Source organism: Cyphomyrmex costatus, unplaced genomic scaffold (assembly GCF_001594065.2).
Source record: "Cyphomyrmex costatus isolate MS0001 unplaced genomic scaffold, Ccosl1.0 scaffold36, whole genome shotgun sequence".
NCBI lineage: Eukaryota > Metazoa > Arthropoda > Insecta > Hymenoptera > Formicidae > Cyphomyrmex > Cyphomyrmex costatus.
Genome location: NW_017277774.1, coordinates 1,517 through 24,714, shown reverse-complemented (window position 1 = coordinate 24,714; position 23,198 = coordinate 1,517). Strand labels below are relative to the sequence as shown.

Here is a 23,198-nt window from a genome sequence, read left to right as displayed (position 1 = left end):
TTACATTGTCATATAAAAAAAGAGCATATCATATATATATATATATATATATATTTACTGTATACGCACACGCACGTGCGCACGTACTACGTTACATGATTGAGTAAAACATGTATACTGGGACTATTTGTTTTTTTTTATGCAAAGTATTGTCACGCGTTCACATTACAATACTTCATACTTATTTCAATTAATTGAACAGCATTTAACTCGTATCCGGGTAAGCTCTCAATTCCTCGAAATTTAAAGTTACCTCCTAAAATATGTTCCCTAATTCCATAAGTTTTTTATACATATAATCTTTGATTATATAAAGATAAATATATTTATATACGCGTGTAATAATTTTATACGACTCTTAGAGAGAAAAAATATACGTTTACCCGTTTGCTTTTAATGAATCTCCCGGATAAGAGTTAATCGGTGAAAATTAATCGTTACGATATATCATCTTCGCATCGCACGGAAGCCTGGAAACAGCTGGATTGCCGCCGACGTTATCCCTTGGAGTATACGCGCGCGTGCGTGTGCGATCGCGTTAAGGTGCGAATAGTCCCTTCAAAAGTTAAAGATAAAAGCGAGAAAGTTGTGTTGCTGTTTCCTTATTTAACGTCACCTCTGTCGTACAACGCTATAGCTACATCTCGTGCAGGAGTCGCTTAAGTGAGAGAAGATCTCGAGGAAGATTCTTCGAGTGAACATTTACTACCTTTCAACGTGAACGACGTGATTGGTGCATACCCTACACACGCAATATGCATTGTCCTCTCGTTACGGACAAAAGGGAACGTCAATCCCCCTCTCCACCCTCCCCCCGTGCTTCTCATCGCGGACGTGCGTGATATAGGAGTACGGCGCGTCACCCACGACAGTCTTTCCTGGTGCGCCAGGCTGACGATCTTCGAAGGAAAAAAAAACGAAAAGCGGTGCGACCCCATGCATGTGAAACGTATTACGCATAAACGCATGTGTCCGTTAATCAAGCGAGAATAAAAATAAAGTTACGTTAAATAGGCACATATATGTATGTATATATATTACAATGTTTCTTTATTACCTAAAATATATGCATTTTGAAAATACCGTCGAAAGACTTAGAAAGGCAGGCAAGGGGCAAAACGACATTCGGGAGCCAATGACTGGAGGAGTGCGAACGAAAGTATCCAGGGACAAGGACGCCGGCGATCCTACTGAGCAGGTTTCGATGAATAGTCCGATACAAGAATGAGCAGGTTCGTCAACTGTTCGCCGGTCGCATAACAAAATGAGTGCTCTAACAAATTGAAATAACAATGACGATCAGTCCCAAAACCAATTTCGATCGGCTTGTACAATAAGTTTTAGTAGGTGAATTTACACGAAGATCCTGACGGGATAATCGCGATAACAACAACATGTGCGACGAAACAAAATGACTTATAAACCATCTTGGCCAAATCATTGCTGTATTCGCACATATTCATATTATAGCTCTATCTATAGTACATAAAACAATAACACTAAAAATTATTTAATTCGAGTAATTCTATTTTAATTAATATGATTTTTTTGTATATATAGTAAATTATTGTATTTAAACGCACGCTTACGCCTAGCTGCATATGATTTTCTTATTTGTGATTTCTTCTTTTTTCTTTAATAATATATATAATATAATAATATACTATGTCGCATATAAAAAACAATTACTTAATATAGAGTACAAGATCGTTCCTTAGTTAAGTTTACAGATTTTTGTTTTTCGCAACTATTTATATAAACGTAAGACGTCATCCATCTCTAAAATGAACATGCTTCCGCCGCTCCCAGAATAATTACGAAAATCAAGGTACACACAAAGGAAAATCTTCGCGCCGACTCGTCAAAATAATATCAAGGAAGAATGGTGTTTTCTTTCGTTAAAAGTGCGTTATGTGAAAATTAAGTAGAATCATTAACATTTGCGGAAGATTAGTTCGATTCGTGCAATAAATTTTCTTTCTTTTTTTTTTTAAAAACATAGCGCAATATATAACAATACGTCATTTATTACCCCTCCCCTCCATAATCATTGACAAAAATTTTGACTACATCTAATCAAATTGGATGTTTGATTGTTTTTCTGTTGCTGAATACACTTGAGATACAACTCGCGCTTAAATGCAAATGAATATGATTACACGTTACCTTCCAACGTACCGCATTCTACACGAATTAACGCGAGAATCTCAATTGTATGACGATACGAATGATAGCCTCGTAGAAGCATCACCTTTGCGTGAATTAATAATATTTACTTCCGACAACGGTTATTTTCCTATCGTCATATTGCACAATGCTTTTGCGGCTACTAACTAACGATGCGCGAGTTATCGTGATTTAGATAACTGCGAAACATTTGTTCTGACACCGCTGCACGTAGCATCCAGATAACGCGCTAACCGCGATCTAACATCTGAATGGATGGCAATGAAGATAAACTGGCGTTGGATACAAAAACAAAAAAAAAGTAAAAAGGGGAGAAAAAAGTAAAGCGATACAGAAAATCATATAAATAATCACAACATTGTCAAAAATATGGTGACAATGGTCGACCACGGTACATGTGCGATCGGCCACCGGGAACGGGGGATTACCATCCTAAATTGCCGCTTCTCGTTCTTGGTCGGCGTAATAGTTATCCAAAGTGACCGTCCATCCAATTTAAGCTAAAAATTCATGAGGTGTCATTTTGGCTGGCAGGTCTGAGCGTTCACCTTGTATGTTCTTGTCTGTGGTGTGAGATCGAGCCAAGGCACCGATGAATCCGGCTGCTCTAGCTGAAGAGGCACGCGACATCGCGATGTTGTTGCGTTAACAGAACAATCTGCTCCACGTTCCGCCTCTGCATCCTACAAGATTCCTTCTCTCAGTGTTACGACCTCAGTTTATTACGACCGGGAAGATCCGCATGCATATCAGAGATACGAAAGATATAGTCAAATACTATAATAAAGATAGGAACCGCCACGCCCGAAACCGAAACGATTTTTCAGACTAGTGCACAGAGCACTTCCTACCTTAATTTTTCTTTGTATGGAGTTTCCATACCTAGATAAAAAGGAAAATCCGCGTTATTTACCTAGAAGAGAGTTCACTTTTTAAACATTTTATTTACAGAAAAGTTTTTTTTTATACTTCGTAAAATATTTTATTTTATATAAAATTATTTTAAAATATTGTTCACTACATATTCATGTTTTTTATACTCAAGTTAAATCTCATTAACGCATCGAGAAACTTGCGTTACTTCTCCTCTTCTTTAGATAACCGACTTTCATCGTCAACCACTTGTACATATTTCATTCTCAACAGAAATAAATATGCGAGCGTGTCCTTTTTGGTGAGCCAATTCGGGTGATTTCGCGATTCTTACGAATACAAATTACGAATATTACTCACCATACTCGCACTGATAAAAGAGGCGAACGTAGCAGCAGAGGTAGGCACCGTCAATATTGGATAATATTATCTACTACTGCAAAACCGCAGGCCCCTAGGCCATTCATCGACATCACACGAACGAGCTCCCTAGCATGAGATGCTGCAACTTCCAACGGCGGATGACGAGATAAGTTAATAGACTCTGTCGAGCATAATAATCGTAACGTTAGATTGACAATCACATTGTCAGTTACATTACCAAATCAAAATTCCGAAATGATTAATTTTCTAATTGCTAGAATTCCATTACTCATAATCGTAAGCAATGAAACAGAATTTAAAAAGATATAAAAATTATATAAATAAATAATAAGATAAAATCCTTAATTAATGATAACGAACTTATGAGTAATCTAATTTTGTTTCTTCTCACAGAGTAATTTGATCCAATTATCACACATATCATTATTTTTCATGTCATTTCACGTGCTTGCTCTCACCAAGAATAGCAGAATTCAATCTCGCGCAGACCGTTTCTCTTTCCTGAGGATTCAGTTGCCAACCAACTGGGGAATTCCACGGATTGGAGTACGCTAACAGACTGAAAGCATCCTGCAACATCTTCTTATTGCTCTCGTTTTTTCCGAACTGCTGTCTTAAGTGCACCGACTGTGAATACAATTGTTTGCCGAATTCCAATATCTTTTCAATCGCCTGCTTGTTACCACCGCACAACTGCTTCTTGTTACTTTTGCTACATGTCATAGTATCAACGATGTTACTACTTTGTTGTTGACTCTGATTGGCACTGTTGTCGATTTCTGCAAACAATGTTTGAATAATTTTACAAGTGAAACAATGTTTGCTTGCCCTAAATACTACAATCTACTCGACATTCTAAATATAATTCGATAATATATAGATACATGTCACATATTAGACAGTTTATAAAGGACATTTATATAATTAGACAAAATTTATAAATAATCATAATTACGTATATTTATTCGACACACACAATCGTTACATCTATCATTTTACTTTATTATTCCGCTCGTTAGTTTCATTACAATTCCTAATATGATCAATTCGAATGTTTTATCTCTAAAAGATAATCTATTTATCCTCTATTTATCTACTCGCGATATCAATTACATTGAGATCTCACCCATATCTACATCCTCCCCATTTTGACACTTGTACCCATTCGAGTCCAGATTACCATTCTGGTACCCATTACTGTTCTTGATACCGTTTACACCAGTTACGCTGCTTTCCTCCATATCTACGTCATCTTCTATTTGACCGTTGACGAACTGTGGGCTGGTGCCGTTTATCGTATTATTGATATTTATCTCTTCCGCGGTACCCGTCGGATTTGCGGACTTCACGTACGCTTTGGTCGATTGTATCACACTGGTCTGATTGGGGTTGCCGTTTTGACAGAAATCCGAATCGCTGCCATTCACCATTTCTACGAACTGACGGCACTTGAGCGCGAACAGCAGATCCGGGTCCCGATCGAGAAGACCAGGGTATAACCGATTGGTCGTATCTATCGCTTCGCCGATGCGACCAGACTGTATCAGTTTTATAACCCCTGTGAATCATTGAATTACAATGTAAAGATAAAGTACAAATTTAATAATTGACAAAAAGAATCGTCACTTTTCCTCAAATTTTAAAGTGCGATATTTAAATAAGATGTACATTTGTAACTCTTTTTTTTAACATTGATTTATTATTCTCTCTTTTAGATTTTCTTTTCGAAGGAGTGACAATTCCGAATGAGCGAAGAGATTACAACACCTACTCTGTCGATCTTTGATAGAGTTGTAATCCTCCTCGAACACCTGACCCGTGCTGCTGGCGAATGCCTCTGCGCTGTCGAGATACCCATGATGGACGAGATACGTACACACCATTCTGTCGAATTCGTACAGAGCTTCGTTAACTCTCGAGAGATATCGCGAACATTGGTCCGTGGTGATTTTTTCCCGCTAACTTCCTCGATTTATCCGCGCAAGCATTTGGGAAGAACTCTCGCAAATCAAGGAGGATCTTAATGGACAACAACGACAAACGAAGGAGGAGCAAAAGCAACCACGAAGGGAGTGGAATTACGCACCCGGTCCCCGTCTCGCTTTCTGGTCATATATGTACCTGTGAAGAGTCGTCTGCCAGTGCCCCTGGCCGTGGTCTGGCATGGGATAGTTTATGATCTGTAATCTCGTTCGTACGCGCAGTTCGTTGATCATGTCCCCGATGTCGAAGACAAATGGCAACTGTCCGAAGTTCGCATCCACCACCTCGCCTGGAGTCTGCAGACCGACCGTCGGAAAGAGATTGGGCTGTGAAAGTGAGTTTTAAATTTCGCTTTATCATATCTAACACACGAGTAATAATCAGTACTAATATTAAAGTAAGTTAGTCCTAATCGATATTCTCGGGTTCAGTGAATTCGGACATTTTTTCCAATTACATTGTGAAAAACTGTTCTTAATAAATGTTTTTTACAATCTTACATAAGTTTAAATTACATAATCTTATTTCTCAGATTTTGACCTTCAATATGAAAAATGGTTCAATTATAATACATTAACTTTAAGCAATGATACATTAATTTAAAATACACTGAATTCACGAATATCAATTAGAAAATTTCGAAACATTGATTAGGATTAAAATTTTTTATTATAAAATAATTTATTATCTGCATTTATAAAATTTTTCAAATAATTTGATGATAAATAAACAAGTATTCTTTCTATACGTGAAAAAAAAATATACAAAGAGAAGACAATTGATGCATTATACATAGCTGAATTTTTAAGGAATGAAAGGTGCAGAGACAGATTGCCTCTATTCTTATTGGATTTGAGACCTGTGAATCCTCCTTCTCTGTTTTTTTTTACATTTGTCCTTTTCGAGAAACAAAGTACTATTTTTTTTTGCTTTTGTTTATATTATTAATGCAGCGAGTAACTCACAGGAAGGTCCGTGAAGGCGATACCCAAGTGATGGCCATTCTTCGTGTAGAAGGCGGTGTTATCAACAAGATTTACACCGCAACCGATCACGTCACCGGTAGTGAAAGTCGGTCCGTAGGGTTGCCCAGTGCCACTTGAGCAGAAACTGTGACCATCATCACCGTGATAACCATATGAATGTTTATCCCAACCAGGAAGTCTATTTACGTTGACGCCGGAGGCTGAAAGGCCGATGCCCATATAACCATCGCGTCCCTTGCTTACGATCTTCACCTCGAAGTAATACAGACCGCAGGCAGCCGGTATCGGATGCGTTGTGCGGACACTGGCAGCATCTTTGTGAGTTTTGCCGTAACCTGGGAAAACAACACGGCCCCGACTCTCTTTAAAGGAATCGGTGAGTCCAACGATATAGGTATTCCGTATTGCATGAAAATTTAGATTGCAACAAGAAATATGTTAAAAATAAAGAAGAAAAATACAGAAAAAAGACGCACAGAGAGAGAGAGAGAGAGAGAGAGAGAGAGAAAATGAAAGAGAAAGATGCACTCATGAGTGGGATGTATATCTGCGGTTTGAGATTAAAATCAAGGTTGTACAGCTCAGAGATGCAAGGACAAACACTATGCGTTCATACGTATCTTCCTGTCTACTTTTCTAGTAGTCTGTAGAATAATATGTAGTTACCAAAATATTATATATTAAAATATATGAGAAAATTTCTCAAAGATTCTCAAAATATTTACATATTGGAAGGTAATTTATTTATTCTGTCTTATATTCTTTATTTCTTCTTAAACCGATTCTTATTCTGCATGTAAAAGTAGTATGGTAAAATTATCGCAAAATAAATATGAGATATTTTACTTATTTTATTTATTTACAATACTATATTAACAAATTTGATAAAAATACTAGATTTTAAGAAAAATAAATTTATAATTCAGAATTTGTAAAAAATACTTAGAAATTTTTTAGGACCGTATAATTGATAAACAATAATAAACTATAGAAGAAAAAAGCCATTTACGGTCAAAGCTGGATCACAGTGCTCTTACTATAATTGTCTGAATTTTATATACTGCGTATGTAGTCCCCCCATAAATCGCGACGAATTTTTATTTACGAGTATGAATCGTACACATCATTTTTTAATTTTTGTTTTCATGTTAATTGATGATCTTTAAAATATTTAAAAATATTTTTAAAAACTCTGCTTTTGAAAGAGACAAATTTCATCGATTTAATGAAACATTTTTTATAATTAAAATTTTTTATTTTAATACAAAATTTATATTACTTATTAATTTTTGTTTTATCATTTCAAATGTTAATTTCTAATCTGTGCTAAAAATGTTTTTAAAAGTTCTAGTTTTGGAAGAAGCAGAATTTTATCAATTATACAAAAACTCTACGAATGGAATGGAAAAGTGAAATAAAAGTGGAAGAGATAGATTATTGCGGCAATATATTCTTATTTCAAAAAGAATAAACTTCAGCATCTTATACTTATATGTACTTCTCTAATTGTAACGCGTTCGCTTTAATCAAATTGCCTGACTACATAAGTCTACATATCAAGATAAGGATTAGAGAACTATGGTCACCTTCGAGATACGCTATGTACCTTGGATACGACATGAAATATTGATTTCAAGCTGCATGCATTAGTGCCACGAGGAAAAGCGACGTGATCTAGAGAAATGTCGAAGTCACCGTAAGTGAAATGGCCATTTTCCTTCATGTATCGTAACTCGGAACGCGACGAGCGATGTATTTTCGGTGCGTTACGGTACGATGTCCGCGCTATGACGATAAACAATACTTCCTTTAGGAAGCAACTTTCGCCTGTGTTAACGTAAGGACCTTCAACGCACGCTTATATAATGAGATACCGCAGTTATGCACGGGATATTTACAAAGTATTACACAGGTGCATTTTTTCTCAACAAAATCAAACATTAATTTGTCGGCGATTAAAATTCAGGCTTTTGATTACTCCGACTCCTATTTCGATCTTTTAATATCTGTGACGAGACAAAATTAACGCGAAAAAATTCATAACTACAATATCTACATATAAACGTCATAAAGCTAAAAATTGATTTGCAGAAAAATATGATTTACCTAGGCAGATGTAAGTAGGGCATTAGGTCATCGCGCGGCACATCGATGCAATATTACAAGCTTATCCACGATCTGTGATCTATGAGTTTCCGAGTGTTAAGCGCATGTCTCTTGCCTTACACAGCGTACCTATATGCTGCATCGAGCATCATTTATGTAGCTTTCGGAAGTTTTATTAAAGCATTATATCTCTATCTTTATTAAAGTATTAAAAATTTTAATTTTTTGGTTAACTTGCCTGTAGTTAGGCTTATTCTTTATTTATTTATTTTTTTTATTTTTTAATACTCCAAGACTCAATTTTTATTCGTTATTTGGTTAATTTGCGATTAAATTTATAACTTTATGTTTTATTCAATGGATGGACTTCATCTATAATCATGTTATGGGTAAAGTCCACATTAGGTGATACATCAAATTAAATTTAACCACAAGTTAATTAGATAAATAAAAAAGTGAGCCTTAAAACAAAGAATAAAAAATAAAGAATCTTATTTTTTATGCAAAAGACGGTCTGCAGCAACGCTGTTGTAATCACGTAATACCATTTGACGTAATCAGCATTGATAATGGGCCAAATTATATCATTGATATCATTTAGTTCGAATATCAGAATATTTCTTTTCATTTTTTAATGTAAAATAATATATGTAATTATTCCGCGTATAGAACCAGAATATATACATATAAACCAATGAATACATCAGTTTTGAGGTTATTTAAATATTTGAACAGTTAAATGTTAATTACTGTACACGTAATGTAAAATATTTTACTGACTATACATATAGTGTGTTATAAAAAAAAAAAAGGGAAAAAGCTTAATTCTGATGTTAAATAATTAGATGAATTATCACGCTAATAACATAATTATATTAAAAATTAATAATAAACTTAAAGAGAAACAAGCACGTTTTTAAATGTGCAGTTTCTTTTAGGCAGTTCTGTATTTTTAAACAATTCTATATATAAAGAAATGTGTACTATAATAGAAAACAGAATAAATCAATTAACTCCTCCGTTAATTAATGTTTGCAGAAGCGGCCTTTCGGATCTGTTAACTTTCGCAAAAATGGCAAACATTTATGATCGACAATTCAAACCCCAGAGACTGGAAGACGATAAACTCTAGAATAGGACGAAGACCAAAACAAGATCCAGTCGGTCTGTGTTTACATGATCAAAGAGTAAATGTGGATGTGCAAGGAAAAAGAGAAGGAGTTGATGGCTAACGGTATAGATGTATTATTGCGAATGACGATGGCGGCCTTCCGCTTTCTCAGGCACTCCCATGCAAGGGGAAGCCATGTGCACTCGTTACAAACAGATACATTCGTGGATCGCCGACATGGAGAGCCCATAGCCATAGTTGATTCTCGTACCGAATTTCGCCAAAATTGTTACCACGAGTAGCGTGTAAGTGACAGGTACTTCGGCAGCTCTTCGAGGTTCACAACGATTACAACTCATCTCTTTAGGAACGAAATAGTATAGAGGTGCTCAAAATGTGATGCAGCCAAGCGTGATTACGATTCGTGATTTCATAATTATCGCTGTATATAGAATTATTTTATTCTATTAACAGACACATCGAGAAATACCGCTGTATCTCTTATCTAATATGACTTGTTTAATTATGTAGGATTCTGAAGTCACAAGCGATTTTTTAATTGTGAATTTTGACGAATAAATTTAAATCTATAAAAAAGTATAAGTAAAATGTAATCTAATTCCTGTGACAGTAAAGCTTGTTAAAATTTAACAAATATGTAGGTATTTTTTTTAAATTTTTATACAATCCGGAACACAATATAAAAATCTACATTGAAGTTTCAAAACCTAGATTGTTGATGAAAAAATAATTCCGAGTTCGTATTTATTATTTCCTAAACAAGAAACGTCGAGTTATCGATAGTGGACTTTGGTGAAAAAAAGTGGAAGAAAATATACGAAAATAAATATAATCACATATATTTACACGAATTTGCTTTAACTGTAGAAATAAGTACACGAACCAAATCAAATACTTTTAATTCATTTCAAATGGAATTTGCTTTAATAGAATTTCGATGTGAGTGAAATATTTATGTTGCAAGCTGCAATTGCCCTGTGTACAACTCTCTACAACCTCAGAAGCAACGATCGAAGTTAAATTAAAGGATTCAAGCGACGGATATTATCGACGTGCAGCATGGCTAGGGTCGAGTGTACGCGTGCATTATGCTTCATGTCTGCCGCATATTGTAACTTCTTGTAGCTCACGCTCTCCATTCATAATCAGAATTTTATCAGAGATCGGCGACTGTGTGCTTAATCACACTCGGCAAATATTTATCTTACCATCAACGGTAATTATAAAGATACAGATGTCGACGAATTTAATGTTGAATAAATTATGTATGCATAGACAGCTGTTAGTTTTTCTATTTTTGATTTGGTTCATGTATTTCTACAGTTAAAGCATATTCGTAATATACGTGATTATATTTATTTTCGTATTCTCTTCCATTTTTTTTCGCCAAACCCCACTATAGATAACATTTCTTTTTTAAGGAAATAATACGAACTCGGAATTATTAAAAGTTACGTTAATTGTAAAAGTATTTTACGTTAAGAAAAAATTACACGCACACACAGAGTGAACTTTAATCCATTTAGCTAACCACGTCATTTTTTGTTAAATAATTTATAATGCACTATTTTCCGCGTATAGAATCAGAATGTAAACCAATAAATATCAGTCTATTCTGAGACAATTATACATTAATTCTTGCACGTAAAAATAACTTACAACAACGTTAACCTTTATTATTTGTCCTCGTTAACAAAATAAATGCAAAGGAACTGTCCGACGAAAATAAGGAAGTTCTTTGTATAAAAAGAAAAAAATACCCTTTAAGATTATCGTCAACGTATCTGTCAAATGTCCGCGAAGTAATCCAATAAACGTACGACAATTGTTTATCTCTTTCGCTTCCCGTTTCCTCTTAACAATCTTCGTGCGTCGGATCAAGGAGAAACAATATTTTCGTTCGCTGCACGAACACATCACGTTCGTCGAGCGTGAACACGCTCGTCCAAAGCCGATATAGCGCATTTACGTTTTAAATGCTTTTAACTTTTCTTATTCCGTGCATCACGGTGCGCCAAGTGAACCGATAAGTACACCGTGTTCCGTGCCACTGTCATCGTTGCCGTCATATACGTTACGTTGCGGCCGAGGTTGCGGCACAGGCCAGGAATCCAGAGGATACACCATGTATATAACGAGCACGGGGGAGCACAAAGAGGCAAGAAAAAAGGGCCCTCGGCCATTTCTGGCATCCTTCGCTCTCGATATGAGAAAAAAAAAAAACTCGTCCATAGGGAGAACTCATGGGATTTGAATGCACGGAGCGTTGAGCTCCCCGTTTAGAAACGCCTGTATCAAACTTTAACAACAGACTGCTTCGACAGGAATCCACGGAGGATTGTTCCGTAACGATAATCTGGTGGCCAAACATCGCGTAGTAGCTCTCCATTTTCCGCCATTAAATATCCCAACGATCAAGTCTCGCATCAAGTTGCTGACGCAGCAGCTTTGCTTCTTCAATTCAACGTTCTTTGTTTGTATAGCAATTCCGACGAAGTGTAATTTAAATCTACTCAACCTGCAAATTTTTAAATATTTCTTATATGTAAAAAAAAAAATAGCGGTTTGCCTCAAATTCAAAAAACGACTTATTATATTGAATGTTGTCGTTTTATACCTGTTTCTATTATTAATGTGGAATTAAACTTGTTTTTTATATCATTTTCTACTTCTAAGAATTAAAAAAAAGATTAAAGAGTAGATTAAACAGAGATTAAAATTTAAAAAATCTACGTTGACACTCTCTCGGACAAAAAGTGGTTCGTTTGACTAAATTAATTCGTCTTTGTTTCTTTCAATGAAGAATGTATGAATATTTATATTATATTTTGTTTAAAAATACATACGATTAATTTAGTCAGATGTCAAATGAAAAATTTTTTTTCGGTGGTAGAAATGGAGCACGAAGACACCATCTGTACATCAAGGCGAAATTTGAGGGGGGAACCTCCGAAGCGAGGATTCAAGGTGGATCGGGGCGCGGGGTCGAGTCCACATATCGTTTTCACGTCGACGACATAGCTGTCATTGACATTGTGTGCAGCTGTATTCCATCTCTTTCGGTTCCTCTCTCCGTGTATCGCTCTATCTCACTCTCTCCCCCTCTTCCTCTGGCATTTCTTTTTCCTAGTAGACGCGTCGACAACCAGAAATCGACGAGCGTCCTGCGAGGATCGACCGCCGATGCGGCTGTCGTCGTCGGAGTCATCGCGTCGACGAGGACGTCGACGATGTCGACGGCGACGCGCAAAGACTCGATCGCGGGGGACTGGCTGACTGATCAGCTGATTCCTTTGTTTAGGTCGCTGACACACGCTGAAATAGCGCCCTGCCATTTTCAATCGATCGACCGTGCCTGCCCCGGGAGCAGCTCGATCGCGGGGCCACAGGCACGAGGCTGAGGACGGCGTGTCCGGATGGGTCGCGGCGCGGCGCGGAGGTCCGCGCCGAGGACGCGCACACGCGTCCGCGAGGAAAGAAGCGCATCGTCTCGCGCGCGCGGAGGTCGCGCGCTGACGGGCTACCCACGTACCTTTGTAGTGAACGCGAAGATTGTTTTGCGACAGGCCTATGTAGCTGTACTTGTCCTTGGTGCTCCAGGAACGCGGCAACGGCGTCTTCTCCTCGTCGACCATAGGATAGAGCAGTTTTAGCCGGTCTATGGGTAGACTCTGCCCCGAATTCGTTTTCCCAGGCTCCATAACACTCCGTTCATCGCTGGTGGCCGCCATCATTGTCGTCCGCTGCCCCACTCGCCCCGCTCTGGCCCTCCGTATCGCGATCCGTGATTCCTGGACGCGAGTGCCGTTGCGCACGTCACATGCGCAACTCTCGCACCGCTCTAGCGCCCGCGGACGATAGCGGATCAGCGAGAAAACGAGCGATGGATAGACGAGCGTGCCATCTGCTCGCGCCGCGGCGCGCGCCCCGCCCCCTCTGGGCCGCCTTGCGCATCGATGCTAGCAGTGCTAGCAGTCACGCAAAAAAAAAATAGAAGCATCTTCGCCGAATCCGTAAAATTAGCGACAAATTGTCTTCGTTTCTCCACGATTTTTCGCATTTTTCTACGGTAGCAGCTCATTCATCGACCTTCCTACTCGAATAATTAATATGTTCAAGAGAAAATTGAAGGCACTTGGTTACTTGGACTGGGACAAAGTCAATGGAGATAGTAAGCGACTTTTAACACATGTCATATAACCTATGTAATTGATTAAAAATCCAAAAATATATTTGTATATAAATGCAGTTATACAAGTTTTAAGTCACTTGACGCAATATGATCCTTGGACAGTGAAGGCACCTACCTGTATAGAACAATATTCACAGTTCATTTTTATTACAAGACCGTCTTAAATAATTTCTTTAGATACTAATACAGCTCTGTAGCCAATATTCATAAAACGGTACATAATCGATTATTTTTTACTTAGGACCATTTTAAATGCAGTCTTAAGATGTCATAAGACAATCACAAATACCATATTAGCATTAGTAAAAACATTACTCAGATTGGTGTTGAAATAAGAAGACATGACCTGTGAATGTCGACCTATGATTGATTTATGGCATCTTAACTACAGTTGGAACTATTTTTCTTTTAGGAGATCCATTTGACCCAAACATTGTTTTATTCCATTCAATGAATACCAAAGATAAAACAACATTTGTGTCAACTGTATCCTCAAAAAAAGCAATTAGCCTGAGTAGCCACATGCTAATCATATAGCCTTTACTAAATAAATAAATGTAAAAGACAGCTGTACTTTATTTCAGGTAGCTGTCCTTTACATAAATTTTTTTATTATAAAACTTAATTGTCTTTTATTTCATTAATACTATTTTTTAATTAACACTCCAATGCATTCCAATGTCACTATTATGAGCAAATATTACAGAAACAATAACAAAGTTTTGTGCAAGGACATTTTCAGACTAAGTAAAACATCATCAAAATTAGTTGTGACTGATTGAAAAGTGATTCTTAACAATCAAATTTGTTACTATTTTTATATCATTTTGATGTTATAATGATCTATGTTTTATACGGACATTATTTTAGATATACTGTATAAGAAATTTGAGAAATATAACATGCAGACTTCTGACAGTCACACACTAGTTTAATTAGTTTAGGAAATATTTAGAAATAAAATTCTAAAATGTTTAGCTTCATCCTTTATTTTCTCTAAGAAAGACTTATAGGAATTAATAAAAGCTGACTAATGAATACAGCTACAGTCATCATTTGGTGACACATTTATGCTCATAATTTATAACATCAATGTATCAATTCTAAAAATTGTTATAGTTACATCAGATATTTCTTTATTTGTGAAACAGGAAATTTCTTGAGTATTAAAATAATGATACAATGTAATATTTCAGATACTCAGCACTTCAGAAAGACGATTGTTTGGTTGGAAGATCAAAAGATACGTCATTATACCATAGAGGATCGTACAAATTTGAGGGACATTACATCCTCGGAATGGCCAAACGTTTTTGAAAAGTATTGTAATGATGTCAACTGCCCAATAACTGAGAACGAGATTGATCAATTAGAGTGGTTCATAGGATATGCTGTTTGGCTAGAGTTTGGAGATGACAGTAAGATTTGTTTGATTTAATACTTTAATGGGAGAAGAAAGCGAGGACAACCTGCACTTATTGTGCCGATGCCCTGTACTCGCTTGTAAAAGGTACAAATCCTGGGGACATATGTTTATGACACCCAAGGATCTTGAAAATGCGAAGGTTAACAGTTTAATAAGTCTGGTAAGTGACACGAGGCTTAACTGAATGACCTACAGAATAAGCAGGGAGCGACAAAAGAACCCCATGGATCTAGGTCGCGTTAGAAGGCTAACAAAGCCCACCTGCATTTTTATACTACTACTAATGCTTTAATGGCTTGCTACAATAAGTCATTACCTAAATTTTAATCCATAAGAAATTGATCGATCATAATAAATTTTTCTTATATTCGACTAGTTGATTGTTTACGATTTAAAATTTGAAATTTAAGTAATGGCTCTAATTATAGAATGCATGTAATAAAATGTTTACTTACATACAAGAAAACTTCGCGAAAAATCAAATCCTGATTTTAACCACACTTGATATATGGTACTTATAAATTACATAATTAATAAATTTAGAAAATATTAATTGCAATAAATAAATGGTTTTAAGAAAAGAAATTACTCTTCCAAAAAATGTTTATACAAAAGTTTTATAACAAAATGATTTATATTTAAATCAATGTTTTTAAAAAATAATTATGTATATATTTTTTTAAGTATATTGATTTAAATAAATAGAAATAATTTCATTATAAAACATTTTTGACATATTGAATAGTTTTTGAGATATACCGAAAAGGCTGAAAACTTGTTTATATATGAATTGTGATTTCACACTCCTTAAAACCGTTTATTGGACGCAAATGATATTTTCTAAATTAATCTATTTACATAACTCATTTATATAAAATTTATTAAAATCAGAATTTGACCATTCACGAGATTTTCTTGTTAAAATCATTTGTGTAAAGTTTCATAAGAGTGTGAATAATCATTGGTTATCTTATCAATAAATATAATAATAATAAATGCTAAAAAATAAAATATATATAATTTATTTTATTAGGCCAGAAATATCAGAAAGTTGTAGGAAGTAAGGTAAAAGATAAAGAAGAGGTTAAAGTGCCTAGTATCAAGTCCACGAATCCTTTAGATAATTTACATTGTAAGTATATCTTGCGCTACATTGTGCAATATTTGACGTCATACGTGAAAATATCTAAATCTTGCAATTCTTTATTTTATTTTCAGTTGACAGTGAAGTTTTCAAAAAGGGAGTTAATTCGATTGCCAAGTTATTGAATGTACCGAAACATTCTGATCATCTCATAACCCTGCAAGCGTGCAGCAAACTCGTGTGCAACAAGTTGAACGCAGATACGATTAAACAATCTAATAGTGTCGAATACGCCCAAAATAAATCTCTCGTAAAGACTATTATAGGACCTAGTTTTAAGATGGGCGACGCGATGTTAGACAACGCCGCCAAAGGTCTTGCTTTATTGTACATTCAAGATCTCAGAAATCTCCAGACAAAGATTAATGAGACAATAGTTACTGTACAAAGTATAACGGCTAATCCGAAAACAGATACTAAATTAGGAAAAGTTGGTAGATAAATGGTCGTATTTTATATTTCAAAAAAATAAAAATGTGACCTAGATTCATAAATAGCCTGTTTAGATTTTTTTGATATATATACAAATAGTATAAATTACATTAAATTAGCAGAATATTTAACGTCACGTACACATCTCAAAGCAATCTCAAAAATTTGTACCATAAAATAGATATCTTTAACTTTCTAATGTAAGTGTTAATTTATTTTTACTTTATGTTAAATCTGTAAATATATCTCGTCTCTGCAAAGAAATGCAAATGTGTAACATTTGATTCTCTTTTATACAATATATGTTATGCATGGATTTACTAGTGTAATAAAAAACACTCAGTATGTAAAAATCGTGCTGCTGATTTATACATAAATACTAGAAACGTTAGAATAGTGCACTTTAATCGCATCCGCTTAAAACATGGTATATCAAGCAATATGTATAATTTAATATCGGTTTTTTGTTTTAATTTTCGATATATGTTAAATTCTTATAAAAATTATTTTGAATTATCATTACAGATATAATTTCATTATATTTGTGGAAAAATATATTCTTTAAAATGATAAAAGGTCAACTTAATATATAACAAATACATTGAATATATTATTTTAGATTGTTCGTTAAAATAAATTCATTTATGATTATTTTGTCACTTTTTAAATTGATTTATCTCAACACGTATCTGTAATTGTAATACGTGCCTAAATAGTAATTAAAATTCTTAAAAAACATTTAAAGGAAAAAAAATAACTGCCTCCTACTAGTGAACACTTTATTGGGAAAAATCAATTCTATATATATATATATATATGAATATTTTAAATCCGATACATTCTCGTAGAATTTAAAAAGTTATTGAAAAAGTTATATGTTATATTGGTCGCATAATAATTAAAACGTAATTTTATACAGCACATATGAATAGAAAATAAATTAGGAATTATATATAATATCAATAAATGAGCTTTTTTATAAACGTGTATACATGTCTATCCACAGTTATGAAATTACTGCTTGTCATCTCTTTGTTTTGATTATCTAGTTCAAATATTATATATTTATTAGAGAATCTATTGAATATAAATTATTGTAATAAATATAAGAAGATACATGGATATATTTATATAGGAATGTATAATAAATCACTTTGTCTTACATATTAAGAACATTTCAGAAATACTGGAAGACAGTATATTTTTGTACAATAAAATTAAAGTATTTTGTAGGAGAGTCATAAAATGACAAAATTTATTTATGTTAAAAAGGTTTTCTATCTAAAATATAATAACTGCAAAAAGATAAATTATTACTTTTATATTTTCCAGTAGTTCTGATATGTGTCGTAGGCGCGTATATTATAACAGTACTAACAAACTTTTGAAAATAGTAAAACGCATATTTCTATTTACATGTTATCAAGAATTATTTTATTTTTCGAGTCTTTAATATTAAAAGCATATTATTCATTGGTAAATATATATATACGTAGTGGCAAGCTTAAGCATACATCTGCTATTGACTATATTCATTAATTGTCAATGCATTCGTACATATTATAGATATATTTATCAATAGATCTTTTATTGTAATTATTTTTTTTTTTTTAAAGAAAATGCTTATTCTACATTTCCAAAAAAAAAAATGAAGTAAATTAAGAGGAACTAAGTGTATTGTAAAATTATATATATTTATAAAAATATGATAGTTATCACAGAATTTATGAATATCAGTTTTGTCAATGCAGCATCTTTAGTATAAAATCAATATATTTATTTGTTTATTCATTTTGGTGATATTCTGAGAAATTTTTATTTTAAGAAGCCTGTGACGTGATATGTTTAAACGTGATTTCTATTTTAAGATTTTCTTAAGTTATAATATGAACACTCCTAAATATCATACAATATACATGATTTCTTTCTGCCATCACAGTTTTTGATATTGCACTAAAACTCAATACTTATTTTATATTATTTGTTAAAATCCTATTAATAAGAAATACGTAAAAATTGTAATATTATTTTAAAATCCTATTAACAAGAAATACGTAAATTGTAATATTATTTTCTTGTATACGTGATGTTTTTGTTAATTAATAACAGACGATTTAATATCCTATTGAAAATAATATTAAATTCAGGTATGTATTTTTATAACGTATGAAATCTGTATGTGTAGCCACTGTTTGAAAGCAGTTTCTACAGCAAATCGATTACAATATTAATGAGTGTAAATTAATTTTTTTTTAATCAAAGAAATTTCGTGTAAGTGCGTATTTTAATTTATAATAAGATTATGCTTCGTCTACTAAGGCACTCTATACTGAAGCTTTATCATGTTATATATTATCAGAATTGTTTTATTTTCGGCAGAATATATTTTCTGGTTGTAAGCCAAAGTTTATAATCTAAATGAAGTATGAGATAATTCACATATTTATGATATAAAGGAAATATTGAGTTACGAACAATTTGTACTTGCAACTTAATATAACATTTTATCGAATATGACGTATATAATTTCTTAGATAAATGCTTTGATATACAATTTTGTTTAAGAATTTCATAAGATGCTATGATAATGTGCTTAATTACGTGAGCAATTTTATATAAATACGTTGTAATTTCTATGCATATAAATGCAATAGCTGATTATATGTATAACAGTAGTTATAACTATAACAGTACATAACAGATAAAAAACGAATAGAGTAATAAATATACTTAAGTAATTTCCGTTGTACGTGTTGTCAAATATGTGCATCCTTTGAGCTGGCGCCAAATTATAAGCGATTCATGAATTGCAATTCGTGATTCATTGTTTGTGCAGTGTAACTATATACAAATCAACAACATTGATTCGTAATAGTTTGCTCTCTCTCCTTAATTTTGTTAATAAATCGCTTCATGAATTAAATGGTAAACAATAAATGCGAATTGGATGAAGTTGTCCATTTACACTATTTATGAACTGTGAACTTTGAATCACGAATTATGTATAGTTTGGCGCTAACTTTAACAGGATCATAATACGTATCTTCGTATCCATAGATTTTCAGGAAATAAGGAAGAAGCTTTTTCTCTTTATAACGGTATAAAATAATATGTAGATAGTTACGAAAGTCTACACCTATCTCGGTTTCCAGAAGGCACTGGTTGTAACATACGTCTGTTTCTCTCTTCATCGTCTAAGGAAGCTTGAAGAGCTCTAGCTAATGCTTCATCTTCGGTCATCGTTCCTTGAAGGCTTCGGAACGGATGGGAATTACTGTTACTGTTATTTGGTAATATTGTCGTTTGACCTTTCTTGTTTAGTGCCTCCAACCTACGTAGTCTCAACGCTTCCTCCGCTCCGATACAAGCGTGATCAGTGGGGTGTCTGTGCTTGAGGCAAAAATTGGCACCACATTCGTTACATTTTACCGGCACCATCTCTTTGACTTTGCACCCCTTTGAAGAACACTTGTTAGAGAATACCTTTCTACGGCTTTCCCTACAGTCGTTATCTATATGCAATCCTACAGCCACATCGGGCAGATCGCCACGCTTAATTGGTATAGGAACATCGCATAATGGACACACAGGCACCTGTGTATCTTTTTTGTATGCACTGGGGCAGCTGTGACTTGTATAAGTTATATGATCTGTGCAAAAGATTTCTTGACAAGCGTCGCACTTCAGAGGTAAAAAATCCAAGCGGTTGCATGTGCTCTCAGAGCAATGTTCTCCCAAATTTGGAAATTCCATTTCGATCACGTTGCACTTTTCCTCGCTAGATTTCTGCAAAAATAATTTGAAACAAAATCAGAATTACAATTATATCCTCTTTGACAATGAAAATGCATAAATACATTAATCAGTTAGATTGGCGATTTTGTTCCAAGAGACAGAAAAAAAGAATTGAAAATAGTCTGTTCTAAAAAATCAATCTCAAACAATCTTAGATTGTTTTCCTTTTAAGAAATCAATACACTAGTCGTTTTATCCTTATTATTCAATGAATGCCAAGAAGTGATGCTTTTCATCAAGAGACCCAGTATTACACAGTGATTATTTTATCTTTGCTTAACATTGGCGAATGATAAGGATGTAATGATATTGTTACACTGTGTCATCTGTATCTCTTGTTGGAAAACACCCAATGATAGAATGACGTCTATTATGTCTCTTAAAAAAAAGCAGTCATAATCTAAAGCAAGGGTGATTTAAGGCACCTCTTATTGATATATTTTACTCCACGTTTTAAAACAATTACAGTCTTTTTAGATATAATTAGTCGTCACATCACTCCATACCACTCGTTTTTTCCGCTGTCAAAGTGTTTTCTCGATGAAGTCCGATCATAAAAGCCCAAGATCAAACGTATGTTGTACGTGAGACTAAACGTTGACGTTGAACAGACACGAGGCAATCATGCAATTGTCACGATAAATTTTGCAATGACGACGTATACATACCTTGACTCAGCCAAAATGAAGAGCTAAAAGATTGCAGGCGCTGCACGTTTTCCTCCTCTCTCTGTCTCTCTCTCTCACTCTCTTTCTCTATCGCAGACGTAATACAAGTCCTTATAAGCACGTACGTGATTAATTGCTCAAATTTTACGGTTGTATGTCGTTATAATTTTCGATATCAGACAGGGCAGCATTTGACAATGACTCCAACAAACCAATCTCAACCACGACGTTCGTATGCACTCAGCACCGATGAGTAATTGAGTAGCAGGCACGTGTACCTTCTTTATATATTTTCGTACGGCGATAGAAACCGATGACCAACGATGATCGACGATTTTCAGATCTACACCTGTCTACACTCTCGCTAAGGAAAATGTAAGGGTGTCATCTAGATGACGAGGTCGATGACGAAGAGATCCAATATGACCCGGCATCGCTACATCACGACGGTTGCGATTCGTGCGGACATGCGAGCGAATTAAGATCACCCACTAGATTCGAAAGAGGCAATCAAGCACATAGACATAAAAAACCTTATGTCTATCATGGTGGAAATTTCACTGGAAAAAAAAAAAAAGAAAAAAAAAATTTCACTGATAATTATAAAATAAAACATAATAAAAAATGTCAAAATTTACTAATCGAAAAATATCTAAATATTAAATCTGTTAAAATAATGTTAAAAATGTTAAAAATATTAATGTTTTAATGTTATCTGTTATTAATATGTATCATTTATCATTATAATAACATCATTATCATTAATAATATTTATCAGTAATTTAATATTAAATCTGTTATTTAATGTATTATCTGTTATTTAATGTTATTAAACCTGTTATTTAATGTTACTTAATGTTATTTAATAATTTTAGTTAATATTATAATAATTTAATGTTATAATAATTTAATGTTTAAATAATTTAATGTTTGAAAAACATTAGCATCTTAAAATTTAATTTTATCTTTATTAAATTTTTTAATTTCGGCGATACGTATAAACAGTAAGGCTATTTAATTGTATGTGCATAATATTTTGCGTTTCTTCGTTTAAAAATCTCCCCCGTTAGAAGTTATTCAAGATGGCGAAGTTGAGTCAGGCTCTGTCATTGGCCAGCAAAAAATGCCTGCGCATAAGCACACCTTTTTACTTCCCCCATGGGTGTGTTCAGATTCCTTACTCAGAGTAGAAATATTTACCCGACCCCGTTCAGATAGTATCTGAGTAATTATTTTTTGACTCGGTAGACTGCGTTCAGATCGCTAAGTTAGAGTAATTGCGTTAACTCTAGAGTCGACTTTTCAACCCATCATTTTTCATCGGTTAAAGAGTTACTCGGCGTATTTTAGCGGCAAGTTTGAAATTGAGAATACCAAAAAGAGTTCCGAAGAACCATTATTAATAGGGTCCCCTGCCAAAATAGGATGAAGACGATTTTCTAACAGTTCGAACGTACTAGGCAACATTCTATAATGTTCACGGAATTGTTTTGTATTAAATCTTGGGACTGTCTCTTCTACATAACCTTCAATTCGTATAGCTTTTCTCAATGGGCCACGTAGCCTTAGATGGGCTTCCAATAAAAATGCCTCGACCAACTCTTCCTCTTCATCACTATTTTCCAATGTTTCACTGAATATTGATCTGAACAGTTGTTCAGTCACATTAATGGCCATAAGCACAATGATATTTTTTTCGTAATCCATCTTTTTCCTTTCTTTTTATTCCTTGCCACCATATTTTAACCCAAATGACAACCCGAACCGTTCAGAGCCACCTGTTACTCGGAGTGAATCAGCCGAGTTAGAATCGAAACTCTAGATAACTCAACCCTGGGTCGTCAGGTTGGGAATCTGAACACACCCCATGATGTCTATGATTCCAATAAA

The 23,198-nt window shown here is 34.3% G+C and overlaps 3 protein-coding genes across 4 annotated transcripts; 1 reads left to right on the top strand and 2 right to left on the bottom strand.

The window, feature by feature from the left end:
- Nucleotides 1-1,972: 1,972 nt before the first annotated feature.
- RanBPM (Ran-binding protein M) lies at nt 1,973-13,518 on the bottom strand. 2 transcript variants are annotated; one of them, XM_018543163.1, is made up of 8 exons: nt 13,184-13,518; nt 6,393-6,748; nt 5,566-5,753; nt 5,216-5,328; nt 4,571-5,002; nt 3,903-4,223; nt 3,421-3,604; nt 1,973-2,870 (listed from the first exon to the last, which is right to left on the bottom strand). In XM_018543163.1, exons 1-7 carry the CDS (start codon nt 13,383-13,385, stop codon nt 3,471-3,473), a joined length of 1,746 nt encoding a protein of 581 aa, XP_018398665.1. In that variant the 5' UTR covers nt 13,386-13,518; the 3' UTR covers nt 1,973-2,870; nt 3,421-3,470. The 2 variants fall into 2 exon arrangements, with proteins under 2 accessions (XP_018398665.1, XP_018398666.1); XM_018543164.1 differs by lacking the exon at nt 1,973-2,870 and adding an exon at nt 3,039-3,069.
- A 110-nt stretch (nt 13,519-13,628) lies between these two features.
- LOC108776462 (UPF0568 protein C14orf166 homolog) lies at nt 13,629-16,992 on the top strand. Its single transcript, XM_018543077.1, has 4 exons — nt 13,629-13,822; nt 15,040-15,261; nt 16,303-16,401; nt 16,488-16,992. The coding sequence occupies exons 1-4, from the start codon at nt 13,762-13,764 to the stop codon at nt 16,853-16,855; spliced, it is 750 nt and encodes a 249-aa protein (XP_018398579.1). The 5' UTR covers nt 13,629-13,761; the 3' UTR covers nt 16,856-16,992.
- Nucleotides 16,993-19,946: 2,954 nt separating this feature from the next.
- LOC108776472 (AN1-type zinc finger protein 2A) lies at nt 19,947-21,553 on the bottom strand. Its single transcript, XM_018543090.1, has 2 exons — nt 21,309-21,553; nt 19,947-20,631 (listed from the first exon to the last, which is right to left on the bottom strand). Exon 2 carries the CDS (start codon nt 20,596-20,598, stop codon nt 19,966-19,968), a length of 633 nt encoding a protein of 210 aa, XP_018398592.1. The 5' UTR covers nt 20,599-20,631; nt 21,309-21,553; the 3' UTR covers nt 19,947-19,965.
- Nucleotides 21,554-23,198: the final 1,645 nt, after the last annotated feature.